Source organism: Leptodactylus fuscus, chromosome 3 (assembly GCF_031893055.1).
Source record: "Leptodactylus fuscus isolate aLepFus1 chromosome 3, aLepFus1.hap2, whole genome shotgun sequence".
Classification (NCBI taxonomy): domain Eukaryota; kingdom Metazoa; phylum Chordata; class Amphibia; order Anura; family Leptodactylidae; genus Leptodactylus; species Leptodactylus fuscus.
This window is the reverse complement of record NC_134267.1, coordinates 130,419,737-130,433,482: the sequence shown is the minus strand read 5'-3', so window position 1 is coordinate 130,433,482 and position 13,746 is coordinate 130,419,737. Positions and strand designations below refer to the sequence as shown.

Sequence of the window (13,746 nt, the reverse complement as noted above, 5' to 3'; positions counted from 1 at the left end):
ATATATATATATATATATATATATTGCATACATCTGTATAGGGAATCTTAGTAGACTATGAAACAAAAATGTTATCCCACTGGCCAAAATTACACTTTTTTTTTTTTTTTTTTTTTCCTTTGAGTGAATACTTCTGAGGTATTCAGCAGGAGCTTTCCCGAGCCACATGCTGAACATAGTGTGAATGCGCCCTAATAATTATAATGAGGATAAAAGTATTACCATAACAAGGTTGTGCTTACAATAATTTATTTTAGCAAATGAGATGACAGACATATTCAGGACTAGTAGGAACTCTATGAAACCATTATTCATCTGTTATGCTTAGTACTGGTTTACGATGAGTCGGAAGTTATTGGACATTTTAAGTCTGCCTAGTTAAATGTGTGATGACTTATAAAATAGATTTGCGTCCACATGCCTGGGGTGAAGTAAAAATGTTTGGGTTGTTGTAAAATGTGGGTTGAATTGAATGAGTCTTCCATCCTTTGAGGCGTTTGACATTGTCATGGTCTAGTGATAGAGCACAGGTAAGTCTGCTTACGGATGACTGTCCTGTAACCATTCCGGAATGGCGTCACCATTCAATAGAAATCCTCAGTTTGTGCTTCTGGTAACAGGCGGTGTTTTGTTCTTGTGCTTCACAGATGAATCAGCAGATGAGTGGGATGAGCCTGAACGGTGCAAGCAATATCATGACTTTTGGTCAGCCAGCAAACACTGGATGGTCTGGAAACGCGGCTGGTCAGACTCTAAGCACACAACTCTGGAAATGAGAGAAGCCAGCAAACTCACAATAAAGAGGATCCTTTTGACATTCCTTGCTTTAATGCACATCATGCCCCTTGTTTTAAATATGTATATATTCTTCTTTCCCTTCCAGATGTCCATACAAAGAGCTTATTGGCTCGCCTTGTCAGTTTGATGGGATTTGATAGTGGTGGAGTAGAAGGTGCATTACATATCAGCAGTTTTCCATGACCCGTGATTTTTAACTAATGTTTCTGAACCAATGTGTTTTTGTGCAATGTTTTTAAAGAAAATACATCTAAGGGTACTGGGTATCATGTTAGTAATTACAAATTTTCAAAGTGTCACCTTAAGCCACCTCCTTACTTATCCTGTGGTCCTATTGAAGTATATTTATCATGCAAATTGATTGTAAATGTATCATTTTGAGAACCATTTATGTATCTCTTTTGGATGTGCATCTCTCAATAGTTGTGATGTAGTTTATGGTGTCCTGGACAGAGAACACCATATAAAAGAAAGAAACATAAGCCTGGATGCGGCAGGGTCTGAAGTGTGTTATAAGGCAATGTAATATACACAACTGGGCTTTCACAGAACATGCAGTATGGTGTGATGTTGCATGCATTCTTCTTTCCCTATAGACCTCATTCACTACAGTGAACGGGTATAGGATTCTTCAGAGCGAGTACATCCAGGTTTATGTTAACTGTGTTTACATTTTAAGGTGCCTAGTATTGAAGAAATGTTTTCTCCCATGTATTAATCTATAAACCTCCAGATTGTTTGTATTTCATGTAGCCTGGAGGGCTAGAGTTTATTACAATACTGACAAGGAAAATGGCTAAACTGTGTGCTGTACTTCTGTAAGTGGAATGTTCTATATAATGTGTTATGGAAGCTTTACTTTCAGTTGATAGGGCCAATATCATCACCCTTCTAGGTTACCATGTTGGGGTTCCTCACTGCATTGCCGAAAATCCAGTTGAAATTAATTTGTGGTATGGAACATGCAGGCCATGTACAAGGAAACACACAAGTGGTAAAATGTCCAAAATATTTGAGATGGTTCTGCGTATCCCTGTAACTTGAAGCTTCAGTTAAAGGCCGACAGGGTAGGTTAAAGATTGGCAGCTTCTTAATCATCTCGAAGTCCACAGCTATGGATCCGTAGGTGATTCATCTCCAGGATGTCACGGAATGGCATTTTGAAGATCATACCTCAATTTTTATTGTATCCTGAGGATGCTTGGGCTCATTCGCTAGATTGACCTTTTCTGTTCGAGTATGCCACACAAGAACCTATAAGAAAATTGTACACAATGTTATCCTTTTGCAAAGAATCAAAACTTCCCACTAAAGTGGCACTTTACACTCTCTAGTTTGCTTTATACTTTGAAGCACTATGTAATAGGTTCTCTATTCTAGGGATCATTACCGATCCCGCCTAGAACTTTTATTTTTTTTTGAGTGCTCATATATCTATGAATAGGTCCCTGTTACAAGGTGCAGTGGTTGACAGGCCACGCCTGGAATAAGTCAGTTATGTCACACCACTACTTCACTTGTCCTCAACACATCTATAAATACTCATGTTCAAAATAGAAACAAATGATGTTCTGATCTTAGTTAAGTCAGAATTCTCCTTTTGTATTATTCTTCCATAAATTGACCTGGTAATACTACTTTTTAGTTCTGATTTCTAAAGGTTTTACTTTTACCTGTTTTTTTTTTTTTTGCCATTTGTTTTATTTATGCTCAGAGCAGAATTTCCAAGTTAGAAATATTTAGTTTTTAATTTTCTTTTGTTTCATTTTATCAGGTCAGTCTGGACTACAGACACTCTATATTAATATCAATGCTTCTCTCGAAGCTCGTGAAGTTGTAACTGGTGTGTATATAGCAATGGAATAGTAGCACAGTTCCTCATTGAGATATGACTTGATTCAGTTCTGAACTTACATGTATTGTCCCTCTGTCAATTTTAGAGGTATGGATTGGATGTAGTATTACATAAACTATGATGAACAAGGTATCTGCAAAAAAAAAAATAAAGGCTGAAATATTGCAATTCACTTTTACCTTTGTGCAGTTGTTGGCTTTGGGCTCAAGTTCCTGTACTGTGGTTATCTGCTTTAAAAAATCGGATTCTTGCATTCCTGGCTGGGAACCTCTGCGTTTGAACACAGCTTTAGGGCTTGAAAGGATCACTTGAAGACTCACAGCAAATCCTGGAGGAGAATACAGAGATTGGAACATGCCATTATTGTTTGATCAATATAAAGACCTTCAAAGTCATAGCAAGAGGTCTGCAGAGAGGATTTGGGGGAAAGTAATTTTATTGTTATGATATTTATAGTCAAATGTGCACAAAGTTTTTACAATTTGTTTCAATGACAAGAAGTATTTTACCCCTCTGCAGACCTACATTAAGTGTTTCTTCCAAGGTGAACTCTGACAGCAATAGACAACATAACATCTGTTGTTACACTAGGTCTTTCCCATTTACAAGAGTGAATCTGTGTATTAACTGTGAAATCATCTACCTATGAAATATCCTACCAACAATGTGTATGGGTGGGTACCTCTAAAGTTGCCGGTCGGCTCTTGCACAGCGAGATCACAGGGGCTGACCTGTGTCTGTGACGGAGCCTATCATAGCAATATTACTACTGAGGCTGTAGTAGTGTATTGCAGTCTGAAACTTGCAATCAAATAATTGCAGGTTCAAGTCTCCTGGGAAGGGGGAGGGGCTAATAAAATAGTTAAATTTATTTTTTTTTAAGTTCTAAATCTCCCCCTTTCCCTAGAATACATATAAAAGTAGAAAATTATTGTGAAACACATACACTTTAGGCATCTCTGTGTCCGAAAATGCCCGGTCTATAAACTTACAATACAATATTTTTCCTGCACGGTGATCGTCGACCATTTAATGTAACATTTCCCTGATGGCCGGCTCGGGAGTAAAGTAAATTAAATTTCCGTCACTCTGAGTATGCTTCCAAAGTGAAATTTTATTCCGACAAATAAACGTTTCTGTCTACAAGACCTTCCTCAGTGTGTCGGTAGGAAGAAGGAGGAATAGGAAGCCAAACAAAATGGATAGCGAGTCCTGGTGGATGAGTGTCAAGTTCACACTCATCCACCAGGACTCCCTATACAAATTTAATTTACTGTATTATGAAGGCCGTGAGAAGCCATTTCCGAGCACCAGCCTAACCACCGAGTCACTGTTCATTATTCACAAGATATACAGCTCGGGAGTAAGAAGGCTCAGGTATTTTGAATTTAACATGTTCAACCCTTTTGTTCTGAAGAGAAGTCAGCCACCAACTGAGGTGCGAGTCAGTGGTTTATTTACCCTTTCTCCCTCGAGAACACATGGATACTTTCTAGCAAGTGTGTACATATATATATATATATATATATATATATATATATATATATATGTATTTATTGTATTCTAACTAATATTTAAATGTCAACATTCATTGTGCAAAGTCTCAAAAACCTCTACATCTATCCAAAGAGTATTACTGATCATTCATATATATATATATATATATATATATATATATATATATATATATATATATATATTATACTTGTGTACTCCCTATCTACCGGCAAGAGGTCCTAAAATCTCATCAGCATCATATGGGCAATGAACACAATTTTCTATAAGATAGACTTTTCTTCAAGAAGCAGAGTGGTTGATCAAACAGATGTTGGCTGTGTTTTTTGTCTTGCAGCCATATGTCTCTCCATACTGCCTTTGTTGGTGGATGGTTGATTGCTAGCATCTCTGCAATGGGCGTACATCATTTGACTGAGAGAAAACGTGTGGATGTTTCAATTAATCGCCCACCATCTACACTGTTCTGATGTAGCTGTTAGATGTTGAGAGCGGTGGTTTTGTGAGGCACAGACTGTGAACAGGCTCTGGAATGCCCAGATAGGTCACTAGTACAGAGGGTTGTTTTATCTTGTGACAAGCATGAGCAACTCCCACAGGAGTATAATGAAGGTACAACCTGTGTATGGATGGTGGACATGGAAATTGTCTGGGCACAGATACTTTCCAAAGGCTTAGTAGAAGGAAATTTGGTATCCTGGTACCCATTATGTGTCCTGCCACTATCGCCTTTGTTTGCAGTGTTATGAGCCATGATTCGGATGAGAGTTAAGTATGGAGGCTTCGAGGTGAGGGTTTCACAGCTGCCTTTGCTGTACAGTAACTTTCTTCTTGTGCCCAGGCTACAAGTGGAAGTGTACAGTTTTCCCCAATAAACTTATCCTTTCACTTTAATGTTGAAATCACTTACATAATAATATAATAAATAATAAATTTTATTTATATAGCGCCATCATATTCCGCAGCACTGTACAATTTGTAGGGACTTACATGTATTATCCTTACACTCACAAATAGAGAGTTTCATTCAATTCCAATACAATATTTTTTTTTGTTTGGCCAGTGAGTGGATCATGTTGTGGTTACCTGGATAATAGTGACCAAACTAATACAGTCCTATGAAAAAGTTTGGGCACCCCTATTAATCTTAATCATTTTTAGTTCTAAATATTTTGGTATTTGCAACAGCCATTTCAGTTTGATATATCTAATAACTGATGGACACAGTAATATTTCAGGATTGAAATGAGGTTTATTGTACTAACAGAAAATGCGCAATATGCATTAAACCAAAATTTGACCGGTGCAAAAGTATGGGCACCTCAACAGAAAAGTGACATTAATATTTAGTACATCCTCCTTTTGCAAAGATAACAGCCTCTAGTCGCTTCCTGTAGCTTTTAATCAGTTCCTTGATCCTGGATAAAGGTATTTTGGACAAACAATTCAAGTTCAGTTAAGTTAGATGGTCGCCGAGCATGGACAGCCCGCTTCAAATCATCCCACAGATGTTCAATGATATTCAGGTCTGGGGACTGGGATGGCCATTCCAGAACATTGTAATTGTTCCTCTGCATGAATGCCTGAGGATTTGGAGCGGTGTTTTGGATCATTGTCTTGCTGAAATATCCATCCCCGGCGTAACTTCAACTTTGTCACTGATTCTTGAACATTATTCTCAAGAATCTGCTGATACTGAGTGGAATCCATGCGACCCTCAACTTTAACAAGATTCCCGATGCCGGCATTGGCCACACAGCCCCAAAGCATGATGGAACCTCCACCAAATTTTACAGTGGGTAGCATGTGTTTTTCTTGGAATGCTGTTTCTTTTTGGACGCCATGCATAACGCCTTTTTTTTTATAACCAAACTCAATTTTTGTTTCCAAAATGAAGCTGCCTTGTCCAAATGTGCTTTTTCATACCTCAGGCAACTCTATTTGTGGCGTACGTGCAGAAACGGCTTCTTTCTCATCACTCTCCCATACAGCTTCTATTTGTGCAAAGTGCGCTGTATAGTTGACCGATGCACAGTGACACCATCTGCAGCAAGATGATGCTGCAGCTCTTTGGAGGTGGTCTGTGGGTTGTCCTTGACTGTTCTCACCGTTCTTCTTCTCTGCCTTTCTGATATTTTTCTTGGCCTGCCACTTCTGGGCTTAACAAGAACTGTCCCTGTGGTCTTCCATTTCCTTACTATGTTCCTCACAGTGGAAACTGACAGGTTAAATCTCTGAGACAACGTTTTGTATCCTTCCGCTGAACAACTATGTTGAACAATCTTTTTTTTCAGATCATTTGAGAGTTGTTTTGAGTAGCCCATGATGCCACTCTTCAGAGGAGATTCAAATAGTAGAACAACTTGCAATTGGCCACCTTAAATACCTTTTCTCATGATTGGATACACCTGGCTATGAAGTTCAAAGCTCACTGAGGTTACAAAACCAATTTTGTGCTTCAGTAAGTCAGTAAAAAGTAGTTAGGAGTATTCAAATCAATAAAATAAGGGTGCCCATACTTTTGCACCGGTCAAATTTTGGTTTAATGCATATTGCGCATTTTCTGTTAGTACAATAAACCTCATTTCAATCCTGAAATATTACTGTGTCCATCAGTTATTAGATATATCAAACTGAAATGGCTGTTGCAAACACCAAAATATTTAGAACTAAAAATGATTAAGATTAATAGGGGTGCCCAAACTTTTTCATAGGACTGTATATTTGCCAGATGTTTGTTACAGGCAGTATGGAAATCCTAAACTTCAGGAAGGCCAATTCTCTAAGCAGTGTCCGTAAAGACAAAAGTACACAGGCTAAATGGGACAGTTTTAAAAGCATAATATGAGCTATAACAAATGTTTATTACATGGAAATAAATGTGTAAGATTTAAAAAAAAAATGCTGTAGCTGGGGAAAAAAAAATAAACAGGAAGGAAGCGATGAGGCATTAAAAAAAAATTATAAATGGAAAAATAAGGTGTGAAATGCAGACCTTAAAGACTGAGATAGAGGTCTGTGAGCAATGAAAGTAAAAATAATCCCACAATATTTATCAATATATACTGTGTAAGGATTTTAGGCACTTGTGAAAATTTTTAGTAAGAATCCTTTCAAAAATAAGTGGTGGTAGATTTTTGTCAAATAACGTGACGTGAATAAAAATAGAAATCTAAAGCAAATGAACATTAGGTGTGTTTGCCTTCAAAACAGCATCAGTTCTTCTATATACACTTGCACACAGTACAATATAATAGTATAATATGCACATAATATATGCTGAGAAATAGAGGCAGGTAATGATCCTTCTTGCAGTACTACTAGAGAGGTGTCCAAATGTCTCCAAATTTATCTTGGGCAATGACCCTGAACATAAAGTCAATATTGCTAAGAACTATCTTCAGTATAAAAGATGAGACACAGGCTTGTCTGAACAGATTTTTTTTTTTTTAATGTACTTATATTTTACATAAATACAGAGTATAAGTACTTATAGTTTACATTAATAATTTTATATGATCCTACTGAAGATCTATAATGAAGATAGTTCTCTCTCTCTGAATCTATAGATATATATATAATTTTTGCCATATCCCAAAATTTAGGATGAAAAGCGATCAAAGTCCTATGTACCCCAAAATAGCACCAAGAAAAAGCAAAGTCCATGTTGCAAAAAATAAGCCCTCAAATGGCACCAGCAGCAGATAAATAAAAATGTTACACTTCTCTCTCTCAAAAAACAAAAAATGTCGATACAAACAATTTGCTTTGGTTTTTCTTTTTTCCCCAAATGTATTTTTACCGTGCAAAATTAGTACTCCATTGAAAACCATATTAATTTAGGTATTGCCGTAATTGTACCAGCCCATAGAAGAACATGTAAGTAACATGTTACTTATGATGTACAGCAAAAAATTTTAAATGTAAAAAATTCTAGAATTCAGGTAATTTAATGAATAAGTTATAGGCACCCCCAAAATGTCATAAGAAAAATACATGTCATCCAGTCAATTGACTGCGTGTGTGAGCATACATCGAGGTACAACCCAGGGGTTATGAGGAAGAATACCAGAAGTGACCCCTAAGAATGACTTCACCATTGTGTTGTGTGAAAATATTGGGGAATTTTAAATACTGTTTACATATTCACTTTTAAACATCTGCTGTGCATTCATATATGGAAAACTAATGCTCACTATGTCCCTTTTATAAATTGTGGGGTGCGGTTTTCAAAATGGGGTAACTTCACAGGGAGGATTCCACTTTACAAACATGACATAGCATTCAAAAAACAAACCTCATTCTTTTCCTTTTGTGCCCTGCTGTCTGCCCTAACAACCATTTTACGTCCACATATACAACTTTATTTATTTTTGTACAGCGGATAAACAGTTTAAAAGTTTGGGAGCATACTGGACACTGAAATGGTAGATTTCTTTTAAAAATTTTAATTTCTATATTTGTTTTTGGGAAGTATTTTTTGTGTCAAAATGATCACTATGCCCCTTGCGAAATTGCCTGAGGATTGTAGTTTCATGATTAATTTTTTTTTTTTTCTTTACCTCCAGAATTCCAGAATTTTTGCACTGCAGTGTAAATAACCAAATCAGGACCTATTTAGGGGTCTTTTAGCAGTGCTACAACCTGGACATGGCGTATTGCTCACTTAAATAGCATATATCTAGGAAAATTTCAATTTCTATTTTTCACCAGCCACTTCACATTTCTTTTTAAATGACTAGCTTTTCAAGGGTGTTGGGGATAGAAAAAAAAAAGTTAGGAGGCAATAAAAATTCATCTGCAATAAACTGTAAACTTACCTTAGTTTTCACACAAAGGGTTAACAAATGTCTTTTTGGAATATTTGAGGGGTGCAGTTTTGAAAATGGGTTGATGAATGTGTGGTTTCTAACATAAGATTTTTCAATCTTGTTCAACTGTAGTGGTCACTAAAAACAGGTTTGGAAAATTTCCTGTACATTTGGAAAATTGTTGCTAGACTTGTAAGCCCTCTAATGTGTAAAATAAATTCAAGGACAATACAAAGATGATGCCAACATCAAGTTGAGATGCTAAATAATATTTAATAACTAGAGCGGTATGCCAATCTGTAAATCAGAGCATTTCACATATTGAAAATTGCTAATTTTTCCAAGTTTTCCTCATGTTTCCCATTAGAGCTCAAAGTTACTATCACAAAAGTGACAAATCATTTTTATACAATGGGGCTGTTTCCTTGAGCGGTTGAGGCCAGGGCCCCACTTTGCAGATATTTTGCTACAGAGATTCTGCTGAAGCTAAAACGCTAATTTTCTGCAAAGTGGATGGGATTCTGGCTAATCTCATCCACAAATTGCAGGAAAAAAAAATATGCAGCAGAAATGTTTCGAATTAAAAAATGCTTTTTTTTTTTTTTTTTTTTTTTTTTTTAAATCGTAGCATGTCAATTATACCTACGGAAATGCGCTGGAATTTTTTCATATAGGTATAATAGAGGCAGAAATTGCAGAATTTTCAGTTTTCTGTGAAAAACACTATGGAAAACTATGCGATGCATTTCCACTGCAGTTATTTCTGTAGTGATTCGCTGCCTGGGGCCTTAGCCCAAAACACCCAAGTCCTGCATGTCTGACTTTGTGTCCATGCAAAAAAAAAAAAAAAAAGTTTCACAGCGGAGAGGCTGCATACAGACACCGGCGATTTGCTTTATAAACCCATTGAAATGAATGGGTTTGTAAACTGACTGCCAGCAAGCTGTCCCCAAACAGTTTTTCCTGGGATTTAGGTGGAGACATGGTGGACAAGTTAACGTGCAAGTGTGAACAACGCAGTAGCGAAGCTAGCCACCACAACTCCTAAGAACAAAATGAGATGTAAACAATAACAAGATCCAGTAAAATCAGAAAACAATGGGAAGGATAAGAGGGAAAGGGAATCCATGTCAGAAGCCGTGTAGAATACAATAAGTGTCCCTGGGGGTCCAGATTGACTGGAAAGTGTCCACGGAGTTATGAAGGCTCCCATAAACTCAAGACTACAACCATCCTTTATTCTGGTAAGGACTTGAGAGAAAGGGCTACAGATCTCCAATATAGAGCAATGAGAGTCTTTGCTGCTGTACATAGGTAAGAAAACATCCAGGTTATTACTATATCTAGGTGCCTGGGAGGGAGGTTCAATGGGTATGTAAGTGGGTCCAGAGGGACTCCCTGGATAAATAGAGTATCTGTCATCTTTACATCCTTCCAGAAGCCCAGGATTAACAAGCATTCCCAAAAGGTATGGTATAGACTGCCAGTATTCTGATGGCATCCACTGTAGTGGAGAAGAGCAGGAGTGTGATACCAATGCATCAGTCATTTGAATTGGGTTTCTTTACGGGTTTACAAGCCAGGAGGATTTCATAGCATGAGACTACATTATATGCTACTGCCCCCGGGATATAGGTTGACCTATTGCCACCTTCTATTTGATCATATATGGGAGATTAGGGAGTGTAGTGGTCTCAGTGGAGGATTGTATCTGGTAAATGGATGAGACCTCTAATGCAAGTATCAGCCCAGTAGATCTTCTCAAATAAGGTGGGAAGGGAGACCTTCAGGGATCCATGGAGTAAATGGACAAAATGGACTTCTTGCTGATACTAAAGCCACTCTGTCACAGGGAGATTTAAGGTAGAGGTGAGATAGTCAAAGGACCTGAGCTCCAATGTCGCAGGATCAACCATATCGGCAATCCACACTGACCATACAAGTCGACATTCCCTCTGGGAGGAGGGAATTATACAGGAGGGAGACCATCAATGAACATCTAGACGCCAAGGGGAACAAGGGACGACAAGCTGATCAAATAGTTTTGGTGAAGTGAGTGTGACCAAGCAAGGTGAGAAGGGGGTGGGGGGCAGCCTATAATAATGCATTTGGGTAGATAGGTGCAAACCACAATTTCTCTATTTTCACCCATTTGCTATATGCAGGCAAGGCTGCCCAAAATGGGATACAGTGTAAATGGGTTGCCCAGTATTAGTGGAGAAAATGTGGGACAGTCAGTCTCCCACACCTCCTCCCCTTCATCACTGACCTGGGAATGTGATAGCGCCTGGTGTTCCATATAAAATGGAAAATAGCCTTCTGTAAGTTTTGCTCTCCATCGGAAGTATCTCCAAACTAATAGAGCAGCTTCAGTAAGAGGGTCCTCTTAACCACTGTGATTTCCCCAGCAGAGAGATAAATAGCTGTCACCATTTGTCTAAAAGGACCCTAAAATTGTGGTAAAGCCACGGGTAATTGGCAGAGTAGAGGGTTACAAGCATAGGTGAGATATGGAGCCCAAGGCATCAGATGCAGGTAGTTCACCACTGGAAACCATAATTACTGCGAAGGAGGGTTAGAAGATTGTGGGGAATATTATGGGGTAATGCTTCTGTTTGAGAGGAATTAATCTTGTATCCCGAGAGGTCGCTTTTGAATTCCCTAACATGGATCTTAACTCCCCTAATGTTTGGGTCAGTGAGAGGTTCAATGCAGAGGGCAAATATGAGGGGGAAGAGAGCAACCCTGTCTTGTCCCATTATGCATAGGGAAGGAAGAGTGAGGGAGAGTGACCACTGCCGTGGGCTTGGAATAAAGAGTTGTTGGGAAGGGTCCCGAAAACCCAAAATACTCCACTATGTGGTCACCTAGTCTGTTTGCATCTTAAAGCCAGCTCACATCTGCGTTCAGTATTCTGTTCGGGCAGTCTGCTTGGGGACTCCCTGAATGGTAGCCAATATGCATTAAAAATCCTTACTGGAGTAGGATTCAAGACAATATTCAGAAAGTGACTGACTGCCGAATACTGCTCTCCCCTGAAGTTGTGACTCTCTCATGCCCAACGCTGGACTTCCGTCCGTCGAGATCTGATCTGGCTTGGTGTGCACACAAATCATGCGGAGACAGAAATACTGCTAGTGGCATTATTCTCTCTGCATGATTCGTGTGGAAACTACACAGGCCCCATTATAGTCTAAGGGGTCCATGTGGTTTTTTAGCTAACCACTTTTTAATGTGTATAAGTATCTGTTCAGGGGGATCCCCAAGCAGCATCCTCGAACCGAATACTGAACGCAGATGTGAACCAGGCCTTAGCCGCATTCTCTTGCAAGCAATTGCCATTATGCATTGTACAATTACATGATGGTTAAAGAGTGAAGAAGGTGCAATGTAATTCTTTATATGCAAATGAAAGACAAGGCTGTTATGTGCAGTTATTGGGAAGGATGTAATGTGAGTGCTCAGACAATGTATCTATGTAAGATGTTGCTCTTCTGATATCATTGTGAGACTATTTTCAGTCAAGTGTGAAAGAAATGCTGTATGGCATTTATAATATAGACAATGCATATGAGAAGAGCAGGATATCTCCTTTCTGTATAACCTACACCAAGCATGTAATTGGAGTAGCCCCTGCAAGAAAACCTAACAACGGTTTCAGGCATTCTATTGCATTAATCCCAAAATGCTCAGACTTGCTGATCATATAAGGTTCATTCAATGTGTAAGAAAAAAATCTGGATGTCTAATGACTTGTGGTATCTACATAATGAGTTCTAGTTGTTCGTCAGTCTGGGTAGCGCTGAGCGCCTGACATGAAGACACATTGGCTGTGTTAGTTATACATAACAATGTAGCAGGCATGAGATTTGCTATGCAAAGAGTTTGCTGATTCTCACATCAATGTGTGTGTATATAGAGATTCTCAGTATGTGATATACACTGCACAAGCTCTGGTAGTAGAAGAGGGTACAAGGATATATGTAAATATAATAAAATGATGCACTCGGGAGTGTAAAGAACTATATGGGTAAAATAAGGTCTCTCAAACCAGGCAGAAAACAAAAGTCAAATAAATTAATATTTAGAGATGTTGGGGTATGTTCACATATCAATAATATACAAATGTACCACTATGCTGCTACACACAGTAAGGATTGTTATATCCAATGCATGCCCGGTCATCCAAAACAGAACTGAATGGTAATGCTGAACACAAACGTAAAATGGCAGATCTCTTCCTATACCAATATTCTTGCCCCTCAGTCTAGAGGCTAGATTTCTTCTAGCACATGACTCGCCAAACTGACAGAAGGCAGCAAGTTCACCAAGTGACATCACAGGCTAAGTGGTGCAGTGTCCAAGTGCAGTCAGCATGGTGTGGTTAAACAACATACCAAATGGGCAATTCACAAGGCAATATGGAATTAGGGAATATTATGCAGAACCAATCTTATTAAAAATAAGGACAAGGAATAATGGTGAAAGGAGGAATAGAGGAAGAATCTAATATCCCAGATCACGTGACTGCTGGGTCAGAGGGCGGCCGCATCATAGTAATAAATCTTCCCTGCCTTTTCTCTGGGCGCTCTGGCTAAAGTTACAGTCAGCTCCCTGTTTCAGCAGCTGCGTGATCTCATGCAACTGCTGTGTTCTAATTGGACGTATCGGTATGTACTTACATAACAATGCAGCCACCTTCCGAACGTTTATAGTCTATGGGCAGTCCGGAAGTGGTTAAGATCAAAATTGCAAAACCAAGAAGGA

General features: G+C 38.5%; 2 protein-coding genes across 3 annotated transcripts in view; one reads left to right on the top strand and one right to left on the bottom strand.

Moving 5' to 3' along the window:
- Window positions 1-1,444, top strand: part of SMAP1 (small ArfGAP 1) — a 151,994-nt gene extending 150,550 nt beyond the window's left edge. For both annotated transcript variants that reach the window (XM_075268358.1, XM_075268359.1), the window contains one exon: window positions 648-1,444. In XM_075268358.1, coding sequence (XP_075124459.1) covers window positions 648-776 — 129 coding nt within the window. In that variant the 3' untranslated portion in view covers window positions 777-1,444. The remainder of the gene's footprint in view (window positions 1-647) is intronic.
- A 473-nt stretch (window positions 1,445-1,917) lies between these two features.
- Window positions 1,918-13,746, bottom strand: part of B3GAT2 (beta-1,3-glucuronyltransferase 2) — a 142,333-nt gene continuing 130,504 nt past the window's right edge. The window contains exons 3-4 of the mRNA XM_075268362.1: window positions 2,833-2,981; window positions 1,918-2,052 (exon numbers count right to left, since the gene is read on the bottom strand). Coding sequence (XP_075124463.1) covers window positions 1,966-2,052; window positions 2,833-2,981 — 236 coding nt within the window. The 3' untranslated portion in view covers window positions 1,918-1,965. The remainder of the gene's footprint in view (window positions 2,053-2,832; window positions 2,982-13,746) is intronic.